This window comes from Helicoverpa zea, chromosome 23 (genome assembly GCF_022581195.2).
Source record: "Helicoverpa zea isolate HzStark_Cry1AcR chromosome 23, ilHelZeax1.1, whole genome shotgun sequence".
Taxonomy (NCBI): Eukaryota; Metazoa; Arthropoda; class Insecta; order Lepidoptera; family Noctuidae; genus Helicoverpa; species Helicoverpa zea.
The window spans coordinates 4468953-4486865 of record NC_061474.1 but is presented as its reverse complement, the minus strand read 5'-3'; the positions used below and the strand labels follow the sequence as shown (position 1 = coordinate 4486865).

General features: G+C 36.0%; 1 protein-coding gene across 1 annotated transcript; it reads left to right on the top strand.

The window, feature by feature from the left end:
* The first annotated feature begins 8791 nt into the window (after positions 1-8791).
* Positions 8792-17901, top strand: LOC124642008. Its single transcript, XM_047180299.1, has 3 exons — positions 8792-8939; positions 10284-10489; positions 16206-17901. Exons 2-3 carry the CDS (start codon positions 10295-10297, stop codon positions 16479-16481), a joined length of 471 nt encoding a protein of 156 aa, XP_047036255.1. The 5' UTR covers positions 8792-8939; positions 10284-10294; the 3' UTR covers positions 16482-17901.
* Positions 17902-17913: the final 12 nt, after the last annotated feature.

Sequence of the window (17913 nt, the reverse complement as noted above, 5' to 3'; positions counted from 1 at the left end):
GGACTGGTCACTACCGCACTTGAAGAGGGCTGGTGGTGTCAAGAAAGCTTTTCGGCCTTGAAAGACTTGGTACGCTCCCCTCGGACTGCCAGTAAGTCTGTTAGCCACCCCCCATGGGGGTCGGCTCATTATTACGGCGTGTGATGGTTTTCGGCCTTGAAAGACTTGGTACGCTCCCCTCGGACTGCCAGTAAGTCTGTTAGCCACCCCCCATGGGGGTCGGCTCATTATCACGGCGTGTGATGGTTTTCGGCCTTGAAAGACTTGGTACGCTCCCCTCGGACTGCCAGTAAGTCTGTTAGCCACCCCCCGTAGGGGTCGGCTCATTATCACGGCGTGTGATGGTTTTCGGCCTTGAAAGACTTGGTACGCTCCGCCTAGGACTGCCAGTATACTAGCCACCCCCCGCAGGGGTCGGTTCATTATCACGGACCCGCGCAGGGTACCAATCTTGCATTTTGCGAGTCGCAGCATCATTACAAAGCAGGGACCAGTAAGTATACTAGCCACCCCCCGCAGGGGTCGGTTCATTATCACGGACCCGCGCAGGGTACCAATCTTGCATGTTGCGAGTAGCAGCATCATTACAAAGCAGGGACCAGTAAGTATACTAGCCATCCCCTGCAGGGGTCGGCTCATTATCACGGACCCTCGCAGGGTACCAATCATGCATGTTGCGGGTCGTACCATCATTGCAATCTACCCTCGCAGGGTGGCTTTTTGGATCGACTTTCGAAGAGTCGCCATTATAACCTTTCCTCGAAGGGAAATGGTAATCACACTCACGCTGAATGGCGTGTGACGCAAAACTCTAAAAGCTCCCTTGGGATATCACGAGTAAATTACAATAGGAACCATGTCCAACAGAGGAAACAGAAAGCGTCCAGGACCGCAGGCGGACTTTGATGCGTCCAACAAGGCACGTAAGTTATGACTTTCCAGGCGGGTTGCCTAACATTATATCAAGACCAATGGAAAGAAATGGGAGCTCCGCCTTTCTTGTTGAAAATAATAACTGGGTATCGCATACCATTGGCCAAAAGCCACCTTTGATAGATAATGCCAGATTTGACCAGAGAGTCCAAAGAGATGGATGTCGTCATATCCCAAATGATAAAACAAAAAGTTCTATTGATAGCTGCAAATTCTGCCAGCTTTCTTTCCAATATGTTTCTTGTGCCCAAAAGGCGACGGAAAGAACCGTCCAATACTCAATCTCAAGGTTCTCAACAAGTTCATAATTACGGAACCCTTCAGTTTAATAAATGTTTTTCGGGTGCTAGAGTTTCTTCAGAAAGACGAATGGCTGTGCAAGTGGATCTCGCCCAGGCTTACTTCTACCTTCCGGTAGCCGAAGGTCACAGATATGTTCTTCGACTAGTATACAGAAGAAGACTGCTTCAGATTACGTGCCTACCATTTGGCTTAAGCACGGCACCCAAGACCTTCGCCACAGTGACCAATTTGGGTGGCTCAAACTTTGAAAACTCAAGGGATACTTATAATTGTGTATCTCGATTTTCTGGTGGCTCGCCAAGATATATTTGCCTACTTTGGGATCATTTGCACCATGTTTTGGATGGCAAGTGAATAAATCGCGAGCATTATCAACAAGATAATGACAAAACGCACTACGTGACAAACAGCACGACAAACTTAGAAGACCTGCATAGCTTGATAGGACTTTTAAACTTCGCAAGTTTTCGTTGTTCCATACGGCAGACTGCATTACCGGGCTCTCCTCACTATCCTCAATGCAGTGTTGAACAGCAATCTATACCTACCCTATTCATGGAACCGTGAGCCAAACGGTGAACAAACCATAAAAAGGGTTCTTATAAGTCACGATTGAAGTAATGATCATATTTTATAAAAATAACTACGAAAGTAATATACTGACAACATTAGAAATGATATTTTAGAACGATGTCTGTGGAACTTATGCAATCTTTTCAAACTTAATTGAAATCAAATATGTATAATAAATGCCGTAAATTATTTTCTTAATTTTAATGAAATATGTAGTAAATCGTTTACATGTAAAATGAACCTAGAAGTCTTGACTGTCATACATAGAACCCTACTTAATTGAAGACCACAGATACTAAGAACATTTTACATAAAAATGTGACGTTTTTGTCATCGGTCGGGTTATACCCACCATTTTGAAAAAGTGTCATTCTTTGGTTACATTGTGGGCTCACGGCTCGGTGAATGGAGTATAGCAATGTTGAACCTACCAGCAGATACCTTAGCAGATCTAAAGTGGTGGCTGGTCAGCTGCCACCAAACCTTGGATATTCATTCGCCACTTCCCTGTCACCTTATAACCACGGACGCCTCCGATGTAGGATGGGGGCACAACTGAACGGAACTCCCGTAATGGGTTCATGGAACGAGAGAGAAAAAGGCTTTCACTGCGATCTGAAAGAGATGCTTGCAGTATTAACTGGAAAATCACGGCAAGTTGCTAAAGAGATCAACAGCCATTTTTCAATGCAGAAATGGGACTGTGGTGTCATATCTAAGAAATCAAGGTGGCACCCGATCAAGGAGCCTACCGAACTTGACGTACAGAGTATTCAGTTATCTTGAGCTGTATCAAATCTATCACGTCGTGAATCATATACCAGCCCTATTCAACAGTCAGGCAGACCATCTCTCCCGACACAAACCTCCACCGGAGTGGCATCTTGTATCAGCAGTGGACCTATTTGCCTCGAAGCGAGCCCAGGGACACATAGTTGTGTACTACGTGCCCCTAGATCTGAAGGACCCGAAAGCGGGGTTCCACGATGCATTTTTCTCAAGTTTTGACTTACCCGCTAGCATGGGTATTACCGCCACCTTACCTTATACCGTAGGTCCTCAGTCATCTCAATTCAGGAACGGGAGTTAATCTCATAGTAGTTCCTTCGGTGGCACCAGGTATTTTGGCGAGCAAATTTGAAGTCCCGATCATTAGCAGTACCCTACACATTGATGAACCTCGAGCAGAAACCGATAGACACAGCAACGGGGATACCCCCTGCCAAGGTCAAGGAAATGGGGGGGGGGAGGGACAAGGAGTCTCTCCGACTGAAGTCTTCTTCAATCCACACGCAACACTTATCAATCAGCTTGGAGTCGATGGTTAAATTGGGGCGAAAAGTATGAAATTGGATCCTATGAATCCTTGAATCCCTATTTGGACCTATACTTACCCAATTTTTAGCGGACTTACACATAGTAAATAAACTAGCATACAATACTATTTTATTACACAAGTCAGTTATAGCTACACTATGCAATGCAGAAACCACTCTAGAGCTAGGTTCACACGTTCTAGTCGGACACATTTTAAAATCAATAGCGCTGAGCAAACCTGTTCCCCGGGAAGCCGTCCATCTGGAATATTGACCAATTGGTAACCTACTTAAGTGCAGTAAACGTAGACGAGAATAATCCATTTGCAACTTCCAGGCACACTGCTGCTCTTTCTTTTGCTAGCTTGTTTCGGAAAGGCGAGTCCATGATCTTTCCTTGCTTGCAATAGACCCAGAACATTTCAAAAACAACAAAGATAATTTAATCTTATGGCCAGTCTTTGGCTCTAAGACCGACAGTTCTAGTCATAGGCAGTCGGGTTGTTGTTTGATGGATAATCAGGAAAATATAAATCTAAGTCCAGTGTATTGGGTCAGAAAGACTAAAGCCTTGTTAGAAGATAGATGGACATCGGCTAATTCCTTAAATTTATTTATATCCGTTAGAGGCCAACCAAAGGCAGGCACCCGAACGATGATGCGGGTGGATTAAGACATTGTTAAAAGAGGCAGGAATAACTACAACCCCAGGAAGCTTCCACTCGGCGGTAGCGTCAAAATCTGTGTTGACAATATACCTTTGGACGATATATTAGCAAAGGGTAATTGGCGATCAGGCAATACATTTGCCCATTTTTACAGAAGGGAAAGATACCCACTAAATAGAAGTAGCAAGTTATCTCGATTATTTAATTAATCCAGCTGATTAATGTCTATATTTTTGTTACTATTGTTATTAAGAAGTATCGCAATGTTTTTGTTAATTACTATTAGAAAATGAAATCAATTTTTGCTTTTGTTCTTGCATCTCTCTTTTAATTTTTATTACTCATCCTTCGAGCCCCTTTCCCAACTATGTTGGGGTCGGCTTCCAGTCTAACAGGATGTAGCTGAGTACCAGTACCAGTTAACTTTGATTACATTAGTATTCCAGGATGCAATACACATACTTACATGTGATTACTCGTGTACCTAAGTACCTATTTACATACACAATTTCATTGTGCTTTTGCTCACATTGGCGTCCACTTCCACCAGGCGATAACAAACACGTCTCAAACTAGTAAGCTTCAAATAACGGTCAAGAATTTAATAGCAGCGTTTTACCTGAAATAAAACGCATATTAAATACTTACCTTATTTGAAGCTTACATTTTAATTTCTGCCTGGTGTTTTCGACTCAATGACGAACTGTGGCCGCCGAGAACACTCGTCGCCTCCTGCCTGGTGGGGAGTGAAACTGGTCGGTGTGCGAGAGAGATGCAAGATATGGGGTAGAAAAGGACAGAGATAAAAGCGGAAAACACGTAGGTGCCTATCTCAAACTAGTAAGCTTCAAATAAGGTAAGTATTTAATATGCGTTTTATTTCAGGTAAAACGCTGCTATTTATTTCTTAAAATAAATACAAAAATAGTGTTCATAAAAATGGTTCTTTAACATGGCGTATAAAACTATGATATGTAGTATTAATTTACTCTAACCGACTGGTAACTTTTGAGTACCAAAAAATACTATTTATTCAAAGTTTATTATGATTTATTACGTAAAAGAAAAAAGAGATTTTATCCATTCTTCATGGGAAGAATTTTTGAGCATAATTTCATAAAGTTTCTGTTGACAACGACTATGCTTTTAATAGCAATATTTATACAAATAAATATGGTTTGACATAAGTCTTCACTGTACAGCTGCGCAGGAGTCGGATCAATGTTAGTAAAACATTACATATATAACATGAACGTGACAAGACGGTTTATTTAATGGAACTTAGTTTTTATTTCATATTGTTTAGTTTATTTTTATAAAGACTTTTGTAATATACTACGCTTGAGTATTGTTTAAAGAAAATACAGAATTTCAATTATGAATTTTATTATTTTGGTATTTTGTTGTTTCTTAATCGTATCTTTAAACAATGCTCAGAGAAAATATGTATAATTAATATTATTATCAAGCTGTAATTGTAGCTAGGTGAAAATTGATCTTAAAATATTTGGCAACGTCCGTCAGCTTTCCTAAAGCGTGCCAAATTATACCTTATAACCATTTGTATAAATGTCTTTGTAATGGCATTTTTGCTAAACATTTTAGCTAAAATTTCAGTATTTAAATGTAAATATATAGATATAGTATGTTAATTTATACACGACTCGATGTGATAGGATGTGGAATTTAAAGATTAGCCGTCTTACCACAAAAACTTTTAAACGTCAGTTTATGCATTGTCTAAAAAAATGACAAATTATGACGTTGACATATGGTTCATTTTGCAGCTAAAATTTTATTAGACAAGTGTAAAACAGGGTTTAAAGTTTTTGTAGTAAGGCCCTAAAGATTTAAATTAAAATTTTATTGTAAAGGAAACGATTTTGTAGTATTTTCCAATTATCAGAGAAAGGATTTTATAATGGAGTGCCTTTACGGAAAAACGGATGGCTTGTAAATATTATATTCATTTAATATGTTCGGTGCTTTCAAACACTAGTAATTAACAAGGTTTAAGTTCATTCATTTGAGAACGGCGAATGATTGAATCATTGCTAAGCGATTCGACTAATATCGATTAGTCGATTATTGCTTAGCCGAAATCTTCTACCGATTACGTCAATATGATTTTGATGTAACAATCGAATATTAAAATGTTTCGATTCGCCTAAGAAACGTAATTTCTTCGTCTTGCCAACAAATTGCATATCAATATTCAATTATGGTACAACTTCCAATATTAATGTTTGGTTCTGTGTTGTTTTAAAAATGTATAATTTGTTTTGTAAATGTTTTCGTTTATATGTTTTAATAACAATGTCGAACTTGTGGCTACTTGTACGTAATTATATTTGAAATAATAATATTATTTAATCACTCAGGAATATTATCCTAAAATCGATTCTTATTAGATCATACTCGCGGCTAACATTGACTGTTGCGTACAAGAGCATTTATTCCTACAATTACTTTAAAAAAAAGTAATTTTATATCGAAGTTTTTGCATTTATGCTTCCGCAGTAATCTTATAAAATTGTCTTCCTAGTTCATGAACACCTAACATTTTTGTAACGACCCCTTGTATGCAATGGTTAATGTTGGTCGTAGACGATACATGTTTTCTATGACTACTATCTTCTTTTTGTACTGATAATATAAAGAGGATTTTTTCTGTAGTGTTAATTTCCAAAAGAACTGGAATTATTTCAAAAGTTCTTCCACAGCGTTATCCTAACTAATATTATAAATGTGAAAATAACTCTGTCTGTCTGTCTTTCTGTCTGTCTGTCTTTTCTTCACGCCTAAACTAATGGACTGATTTGTGTGAAATTTGGTACAGACATAGTCTGGAACTTGAGAAAGGACATAGGATAGTTTTTATTACAAAGAAATACAAAAATAAAAAATATAATTTATTCCGGACATATACCGCCATCTATTGGTCAAACCATAAATCTGCCGGAAGTCACTATTCCATGCGAACGAAGTCGCGGGCAAAAGCTAGTGTACTATAAATATGAGCCATCTATCATGCATAGAAACGCGTAACAATGGAAAGTGCAACAAACTGTTGGCTAAACATACCCCAGTTTGCGATATAAGAAAGTTTTGTAAACTTGACAACGTTTATATAACAGCAAACTTACATAACAACCGCACGGGTCCTTATATTAGCAAAGTTAAGCTGCTTAGCCACAGTCAAGATACTGATGGGTCACCGTCTTTTTAGCACGGATATCCGTGTTTAGAAAAGTGCATTAAACTGTTGGCCCTGCGCCTGACCTCTGTAATATTATAGTACAAATACAGTTTCGCAATATAGTATGGCTCTTATTGCAAATGACTTATTATAAAAAAGCTACTTTAGATCTATGGCCCAAGTACCGTTACCAGAAAAAAAGTTCTACTGCAGGAAATATTTTTTTTTTCTCTACAGCCTGTTTTACCTTCTCAGTTTGTTATGAAACAAGTTATCGCTCAAGTAGCCACACGCGTTAGTTTTGCTAGTCTTTTCTAAACCTAGCCTACACGCAATGTTTGTATAAACGATGCTTGTTTTAACTTATAGCTATTGTTTTGTCTACTGTACATTTTAAACTGATATAAATATTATTTTTTATTGAGTCTCAAGATGTTGTTTTAATTTTCCTTTCAGTTCCATGACATATTGTGTTTGGTATAAAGCCTGACATTACTTACGGCCAGTTTCTTCATCAAAAGTAAAAGCCAAAGTAATGTCATAAAGTAAAAGTAACGGTCAAATTCGTTTTATCTATTAGTTTTGCTGTTACTTTAGCCTTGAAAAGAAAAAAAAAACGTAATATAAAGGTTGTGTTCCGCATAAAACCAAACAATTGCTGATCAATTTATTGAGACTTATCAGTATTAGTTTTATCATATATGATGTTTAGACTGAACATATGATATCATTCAGATTACCAAACCATATATTTCCGTGGGAAATACCAATTACAACAAATGAGTCGGAGACATACTACACTTATGTTCATGGAAGCATTGACGAAACAGTTAACTGTTCTCATTAAATAACTTTGCCCCTCTTAAGTTAGCCATCTGAAGCCTGAAGTGTTAATCATGGAGGCACTGGTAACCAACTTAGCGACAATGTTATTAAGACAACACGACAACGTGTCTCTCTTGCACATTATATATTTTGGTAGTCCAGTTTATGTAAAAAATAAACGATTCTTAGGCTATCTCTAGTAATATCTATTGTGCCTTATCTTACCTCTAAAGATGCAAGATTAGGTATTTATTATAAATAAATTCGTATTCGGAAGCATTCACTTACGCAAACGCCATATCGGTTAAGATTCATTGATCGATAATTTTGACTAACTTCTGAGTAGTAATTTAATACCTACTTGATGTGCACCGAAAAGTCCATGAATTATAGATCCAAACTGATTACGAATCTTTTGAAGAAAAACCGCCTAAGAGAAGAACTAAATGAAAAAGTCACGAACCTAATAACAATTTGCAAAAAATTGCAACAAACATAATCAATATGAAATCAAGTTAACAATATCCATTAGTATGATAATGATAACAAAACATTATCTACACTTCTATAGGAATATAATAAAGAGGGAACATTTTTCTGTTTGTTTGTTTGTACTCCGGAGACACCGAAACTAAACTACCCAACGATTTTAAAAAAATCTTTCACCGTTGGAAAGTTAAATAATCCCCGAGTAATTTACACTTAAATGATAAATGGGGAAACATTTCTTTGTTTGTTTGTGTCCTAAGTAAAAGCTCTGAGACTACTGAACCAGAAATGATTTGGATTTTTTTTTTATAATTGGAAAGCTACACTACACTCTTCCCGAATAACATAGGCTACATTTAATACATAGGCTACATTTAATAACATAGGCTACATTTAATCCAGGTACAGGCAGTAGTTACTTCGGGACGCGGGTGAAACCGAGGGAAACCAACAAGTAAAGCTGTATTGATATCATTCGTATCTTATCAAAGATGAAATTATGGTAAATAGTAAGCGTTGTTACAACGAGCTGCAGTGTTTAATAGTCCGCGTTTTATTTCGCGCGCGTTATCAATCCGCAAAAAGAGTGCTTTTCAAACAAACCAATCGAGGAAACTGTGGTTTATGAGCACGGTAAGTGTTTGATAGACGTATTTATACGCTAGAATTACCCATATCTGTATTTATTTACAATCAAATATACTGTTACGCTTCAAATTAGATTGATTATCGGATCAGACTATTACGTCCTTATTAAAGTCAAAATTCTAAGCCGGTAACCCACTTTTAATCTTTGTCAAAATTTTCAATTAATTTTGTCGAAATGTGCCAATTTCTGCCAAATAAAATGGCCAAGATAAGCCAGTAATAATGCTTTCTTAATCGAAATGATAAATTTATTTCGTCTGATAGGTATCGTGTTACCTTAATTACCTAGTTCGGTGATACCTTTGTGCGCGATATAATGCAGGACTGATATTAATCGTGACGTGCAAAGCCAACCAGTGTGACCGTGAGTACTTCACTTTAATGTTAGCACCTATCTTCATAGATAGATATCTTACTATTCTGAATTGAAGTGTCATTGTTTTACATAAATATCTCTAAATTGTTACCTTAGATCGTTTTTTAACATATTTTAATAAACGTCAGTCGCACCATTTAACTATAACCTTATCTAGACAACTTGCCGTCCATAATTGGCGATTTGACACCTGAAAATGCTTCGGTTATCATTATACTTAGTTAAGTGGTACAACTCATCGTGAGAGTCCAAAATTAGAGACACGTTAATTGCGATTAAATAAATGCCCAATTGACCTCCATTCTGAGTCCTGCGTATGTAATTGTTTTTAAAAACATTTGATAAAGCACCTTATCAGTAGGTACCCTAATCAGCTATGTTCCAAGTGAAATGCATTCAACTTCTCTAATCCTATTAACAATGATAGATTCGTTCGTTTCGTAGATAATAACTTGTAACAGCTGGATCGGCTTATTGCTTTTGGCAAACAAAAAACCCAACTCATCTACCTAGAGACAAAACATTGGCAATAAAATAATAATAATTATCGTCATCGACCCATATGAGTCCATAGCAGACATTTCTTCCATAACGCGTTGGATAAGAGTCATGAAGATTGAGCTCCCCCTCATGGAAGACATGAAATGTAGGTAGTAAACAAAAGTAGGTAGGTGACACAATGAGAAATCATCAAATGACTCCTCTGTGGGTTAGCAGCGTTAGGGACTCTGATTGTTTAAAACCCACCCACATGTTCCTTCTTAAGCCTTTCATGTACCAGGGCCCCGTTAACTTTTTCGAACAATCCCGCAACCCTGGCAGGCTGTGATCCTGCCAGGCTGGGCCTCACTGAGGTTTGCTGACTCTCTTTGAAGAGCGCGTCGTCGTGTCGGCACGAACTTGTTGTCCTTTTGTTTACTTTGAAAATTGAACGCAAAAAATCCAATTTTCAGGCACTCCAGAAATGGCGAAGTTCCTGAAGTCGATATTCCACACGACAGACAGACGGAAGCCGTCGCACTATGAGCACGAGGTCGAAGATGAGAGGAGCGAGTCTCCGCCACCAGAGCGTAGGAGACAGCTGTCCATATCGCGCTCTGGCAGAATGAAGCAGGCTAACAAGAAGAGGCATTCCTTGACGCTGGAGCTTTATGGAGAAGTGAGTCATTTTTTATCATTACCACAACAGAATACAGGATAGGAACTAGGTAGGTATGTAAGTGCGAAAGAAACTTTGACTGTCTGTCTTTCACGCCAAAACGATAGATACATTCTGAAATGAAAGAGATTTAAATGACGCAGATACGGCAGATAGTTTTAAAAAATACTTTTTATAAGGGTGTGAGATGAAGTTCCGTAGGTTTACTGGTGAGTTATATATGCGTTAGCAATTGTAAATAAGTTATTGGCGTGCCTTGTAAATAAATAAATAAACTCGGTTTGGAAAGATCTGTTGTAAGGGAGTTTCAAGTTTTTATAGTTTTTGGTACCTAGTAAACTCAGCATCGATTGAAACAAACAAAAACAACGTTTATGACCAGGCGTTCATTGTTATCTAATACTATTCATTTTATCTGTAATTATCGAACTCGTGAGATTTTTATTTGCTTTCTGTGTCGGGACGAAATACAAGTCTAGGTAAAAGGTAGGCTAATACATGCATGACACACAGAAAGTGTACTACAATTAAAGCAAAGAAACAAGTAGTTATCTAAAACGATAATCCTTTACCCCAAAAAAAAAAATGCATCCAAATCGGTTCATCCATTTAAAAGCTACGGTAGCACAGACAGACAAGAGACGTTATTTACTACTCTATTTCCAAAGTGGCTTTATCAGTGCACCTTCGCGTTACCTACTTAATTATTCAGACATCCTAATCAAGTACCTACTTAGCATATGGGAACTTTCCATTGTCAATGCAGATCGTAGAAGAATACCTAGAGTAAACTGGTTTGATTGGAACGTTCGCTAGACTTCCCTGTCCTCCTCTGATCCAATTTTGACTAGGCATTTCAAATCATTTACGGTCCATTGTTAAAAACAATTTTAGGATTTCTTTAATTCAAATAACATTGGATAGCACCCCAAAAACGCCCCTCTTTCACCGCTTCCTAGTGTTATTGGCTGGGAAGAAGAAACGGTGACTATCAGTACTGTTCAAGATTAACTTGAAATTAATAAGTAATTAGCAGGTTCCAACGTGTATTCTCGCGTTTCAGATTAAACTAATTACGATTAGCTATGATAGTCTACTCACACATTCTCTTGATATGATCTTAATACAAATAAAATTCTTTTTAACACGCTTATTGGATGTATCTAAGTTAACAGTAAATATGAGGTGTGATTTTATCAATCGCATTAATACCTAGTATAGGTACCTCAAAGTAATTTTTGACGAAAAAACCATTTCATAATACAAGCTGTTGATTTGCATCCGTGCCATATTCAAGGAAGTAATTATGCTAATGATTCTCGACCCAAATCAATAAAAAAATTGGTATGTAATTTTTTTTCTTAATTTTTTTTTCGGAATTCCGTAAATGTCATCTAGCCTTATTTAAACTTGGCGCGTATGTTACTGGCGTTAAAACCGTGCTGCACCCTCACACAAACGCAAACACAAAGCATACGCAACGATCACTCATAAAGGACATTGTTCAATTTTGGCCTAAGAACCGATGTGGATATAAATTATACTATAATTTTCATTTATTTTTATATTGTTTGAAACATATTTTAGTATTCCACGGACACTTCAAATAAATAAATTCCAAATAAAAAGTTGGGTCACAATTATTGATGCCTTATAAAATGTTTCCGTCAGCCAGTGCTGCCAGTTTCGGAAGGTTTCGCGATTTCGGTAAATACGGATCGAATTGAGAACCTCCTTTCCGAAGTCGGTTATTAAAATAAGTTGCTAACACTTTATTCATTTAAATACCTAAACTGACTAGCTAGAAAAAAACTAGTATTCTATATGTTTTAAGTGAAATCGCGAATTTCTAGCTTGGCATTCGAGTAGGATTATAGTTTTCGTAATTGGCAACACTGGTGTACTTCAGTCAGTTTGCTAGAAGTCAGTTTGATTGCTTTGCGACTTTCGTTTCTTTTATGATTTTCTATGCGTTTCATGGTTTTATTCTAACAACTTTGGCTTGATTACGCACTCCGATTAGATTGCGTACTTGGTAGACTCGGCTGTGTGTAAAGGACTGGATTTTCCTGGCATTTTCGGATATTGCTGTGTCTGTGATCGAATTTAGTTGTATTATAATTACAACAATGGATGCAGAATATAGTATATTGTATAAATTGTGGATCTGCTGGAGGTTCTTTAGCATTAGAAAACGAAGATATACTTCGTTGCATACAACAATGGACTGTTCCCCGTATGGTAAGTGGTCTACGAAAGTGTTTTTCTAATTTTGATAAGAATGTTACTACCTACTTATGTTTTCATAAGCACACAATTTCTCGGTTTTCAAATCAATTGCCACAATTGCAAGTTACTTGACATTTACTAATGTTTTATTGTATTTATTTATTACAGGTTGAAGCTCATGACCTTATATGTACGACGTGTTGGTCTGAAGCAGTCGAGCATAATAAGATGCAATGCACTGTTGGACGCAATTGTGTACTTTGTAAGAAGCTCCTACCATCAGGCGTTACTGTTGCAATTGTATCGTTGGGCGTAGAACAGTGGGCTGTCGTGCCCACATAATGACTATTATCTGTTATTTAAGCTGGGCGAGATACCAAAATTCAATTGAACCCCCTGCTCAGTTAGTAGTAGTAGTCAGATAATATATTATTGAGAAATATTGATGATTAAAAACCTTTAATTGAATATAAAAAATGTTTTTATTGCACATCCTCGAAAACCTCTTTCATTGTTATTGGTAAACCTTACTTTAAAAAATAAAAATAAAAAAAATAAAAAAACTTTAACTGTTAAATTATTTTTGGGTAATGACATTTTTAGTATGGTTGTATGTCCTTCTTGGTAATAGACCGCGAGTTCGATTCCCGCCTTATGGCATGTAGATAGCTAGGTAACTGTCTAATATAAAAGTAGTAACAATCATTTAAATAAATAATTCTCCATCGTAATAATATCGATATTTTATGAATTGTGGTGAATGGAACTCTTCCATTTTGGATACTTATGCGTTTTATCACAAATCCAAAGTGGATTCACTATATATTAAGAAACGTAACGTTGAAAGCAAAAGCGTTAAGGTAGTTGTTTTTCATAAAAATTCTAAGCATTTATGAAAACTAGTCACACGCCCCGTCTTCGCACGGTGGCAATGTAAAACCTTGGTGTAAACCTTCCTCTTGACCTACTCTATCTATTAAAAAAAATCGCACCCAAATCTATTGCATAGTTTTAAAGATCTAAAGCATTCATAGGGACAGACAGAAAATGCAACTTTATAAAATGATCATTGTCAAAGAATTATCTTAAACTTGACTAGGTACTATCTCTTTTCCTAGTATCTAGTAGAGTATAGTCTTTTCCTAGATCTAGAAGAGAACATATAGAGCTGTACATAGTATTGTTGATATTTTGTATAGTGTAGTTTGATAATACTACTCTGATATTTCACGCAAGCTTGGTTATTTTTTATTTATAACCTCAAAATATTAACTTTTTTCGTAATTATTTTAGTTTCCTGAAGTGTCCGTTCGTGAAAACTTATTTCATAGGATTCCATATAATTTTAAGAGTTTATAGAAGTCACTTTCCATTCGAACGGTTCTTAGGCAGAACATGTATGGAGCCGGAACAATGTCCTTTCATTCATAAAATTGGATTACTTCGGAAATACCACGACATTACAATGACAAAAAAAGCAGTGCATATTAGTTATTTCCCATCTACTGTAATTCCAATCGATTATTTACGTATTGTATGTCCTCCTCCTGAACTATGGCACAAATGCAAATGAACACCTTGTATTTGAATTTCCACTGCCAGTTGAAGTCTTATCATAGCGCTTCTTCTCGAGTGACGGCGCAAACTACTCGCGTAGACTGTACCTTATCTAGGCACTCGTTATTAAAGAGGGTAGAGTTTTATCTAATTAATAACTCCTGCTGTTTAAAGTTGCGTGATATTGAATAATTTCAAGGACGAATCTTCAAGGTCTTTTTTTCATTGTTGTTTTTCTAGTTCTTGAAGGTATACAGGGTCCATAATTTTCCAACTAAAAACGAAAGAATGTTTAAATAGTTATTGGAACAGTTATTTTCTTAAGTCTCTGACTATACAAATCTTACTGAAGACCAAGACTGCAATATACACACTTAGAGAACTGAAGAGTAACAAAATAACTCGGCCCAGTTGCTGCAGTATCTATATAATGTACAAAATATAAACAACTGCATTACCTATATCATATTTTGCTATCATGTTTTAGGACTTTGTTTTTTACTCAATAAAATAATAACACAAAAGCTAATTTTCGTGATAAAGCATTATATAAGGTATTTAGTATTTAGGGTTATTGCGCTCTCGATATATCGATGGTTATGCAGTTACCATCACACTTTATGATAAGTTTAGCTAAACGAATGTAACTTTCATGTTCATTCATTCATATAACATAACATTCATATAACTCAGTTGTCTGCAAAAATAAAGTTTTATGGTAATTCCTAAAACGATGAAAGCAAGACCGACTCGGTTATTAGTACATCCGAGAGCCTTGTTCAACTATGTATGTATTAAAATAACAATAATTTAACGTCATATGAACTAAGCCCTCTGACACATTAACATAAAAAAACGTACCTACGTAGATTGCAAGTTATTATCGATAACAAAGATTATCGCTTGAAAGAAAGCAAAACATGCATAAATTAAACAATAATCTGGCTTTTGAAGTCAAGCGAAACGATAATATTTGTTACATTTATCTGGATTGCATCATTTTATTATTTGAGTTACAAAGCCAATTATAATTATTTATCGTTAAATATTAAAGGTCCAAGAATAGTTCCTTGTGGAACTCCTCCTTTAGCATACCATATTATCAGCTGTTTAATGTCACATTGCTGTAATTTTGCATTAGCGCTTTCTTTTTGATATCTTCTTTTATTAATAAGTCATTAAACTTAAGGTATATTAGCTTGTAAACATAGATTTCTGTTCGTGTACAATGTCAAATGGCTATCAAAAATCCATGAACATGATTTATTAATAAGCTTCATAACAGTTTACTATCTAAGTGACGTAAGGATCATTGTAGTTTATGTCTATAGGTTTTAGCTACTCCACTTACGCCCCGTGAGATCCACTTTCTGCAACCGGATAAAAAGTTGCCAATGTCCTTCACAGGCTCTAAATGTATATGTGTACCATATATTTAAATCTGTTCGTTTGTTATGGCGCAAAAGTCTGACAGACAAACTGAATCACTCTCGCATGTATTTATACAGGATTTTAAACTAATAATGATGACGTAAACAAACAAAAAATCTGTTCTAAATCTTTTTTCATAAGGTGTGAGTATCGGACAAACCGAAGGTGACCCAGTTCTTAGAAAGTGATAACAATGCGATACTGTTATAAAATCTTTTTAAAAACTAATCTTTATCAATTTCCGTTGCTTTAACAATCATTACTTATGAAAAACGCCGATCATTCTAGTACTACTAATAACTTTTTCTTTTTATTCTTTTAATTTTAATATCTTTTTCAATTTCTTTTTCTAGAAAACATTTTCACAATAGCCATTATTCAAGGGCTCGATTCAATTTGTCATCGAGATTGAGAAAGAGTCCAGTCCCAACAAGAAAAAGTGTAATCTTACATAGACCTACCTTTTCCATATTAATATTTTTCTGTTTTCAAATTCCAGACCATCCAAATAGACGCAGTAGAAAATCCAGTACCCATGGACTACCAAATTCACTCACCAAGCCACACCGCTCCTGCAGATCTTGAACCTTACAGTGCCAACCCAGGCAGGTTTGACACAGCTGATATGAATGACGTTATAGACCTTCCAGACCAATCTACAGATTTAGCTAAAACTATAGAAGTCACTCTGGAAGCTAAACTAAGTACCGTAGCTATTGAAAAGTCACCTGAGGAAGAAATAGACAACGCATTTGAAATCTTAGACAAGTCATAGCGAAGGGAGTTTGTACAGAAGAAGGGTGTAGTGTTAATAATTAAGTATTATAAAATAGTATTGTTATAATTGAGTGATAAGTAATATACATAGTTTAAATAGCTAGGGCGAGATATGGATGAAGAATTACGACTGCTTTGGCCAATAACTTCTTACTGATGATTGAACCTGGGCTTATTCTCGTGTAAGTGATTTACGTGGTTGATGGAGCTATGTGGGAGTTAGGTACCTGTTGCCTAGCTATTTATGTAAATGTGAGACTTGAGTAAGATATTTTACCGTTTCTACCTTGAAGTTGAAACAGGAAAGTGTTTCTGCGTGTGGCATAGGTGTGCGTTCATAATAAATAAAGAGATGCTATCGATCCTTGATAGATTTTTGATAGCAGTATTATTATATTGTTTGGGGTTTCCATCGATTATACGGATATTGGTGTATTGTATAAAAAGCTATGTTGGTAACTGGCGAAAGTGTTGATTATGATGTTTCTGAGACAGTGAAGCATTTAGAAATTAACAGAAGATAAAGAGTTGACGCTTCATTCGTAAGGGTCTCGTTAAGACTATGGAATAGGTATTGGAATGGATATATTGGGTATTCTTTATATTCTAAAGATTTGGAAAACTGAACAGCATATTTTGGTGACAACATGTCTGTAACTGTATTTCTTATCATTATTATTATTTAAATCCAGATATAGCTAATTGGATTATGCATAAAATACCCACTAAATAATCTATTGCAGTTATTATTTGCTGCTCAAAAACTGTACTTGTCCTTGACAAAAGGCAATTTATAAAATACTTGATATCTTGTGAGTTATCATAAAAAAAAATCGATGATGATTTTCGCGATATGAATTGAAATATAGTAGGTATAGTTTTATTTTGTACATTTTCACCCAGTGAATGATTTATCTAGCATTTATCTGAAGTGTGACTTATATAACTTATACGTGCAATATAACCTACGTATAAAAATAGTTATTCATATACTGTCGAACATCGAATCCTGGTCACAGCTCTTAGTACCTTTAAAACGTTGGTCATCATAATTTGAAATATTAAATTATTATTTGAAACGACGCAACCAAATGTAGCTATGATATAAGGTGTGATATTAATTATCAAAAGATTTGATTGATTGATAAGTTTCTATTTTGGGAAATCCACAGAAAGAAACGTTAATTCTAATACTTTAAATAAAACTGCCTGGTGGAGCTAGAGTTGTCTTTATTTCTTTAAAGTTGCCTTTTCAAAATTTATTGAAATAGACGGTTTTTACTGAACCATTTTTCTGCTACCAAGTGTAGTTAGGTAGTAAATAATGTTTCATCTGTAATACCCAATTGATGTACGTAATATATTGTTTTTGTAATTGACGCGTTTTGCATGGAATTAAAGACTGATTGTTCAAACAACTATACTTTCTT

Bases quoted from the DNA above. Each gene is read 5' to 3' on its own strand.
- LOC124642008 (XM_047180299.1), top strand. From the start codon at position 10,295: ATGGCGAAGTTCCTGAAGTCGATATTCCACACGACAGACAGACGGAAG. The intron at 10,490-16,205 runs GTGAGTCATTTT...TTCAAATTCCAG, and splicing joins CGCTGGAGCTTTATGGAGAA to ACCATCCAAATAGACGCAGT.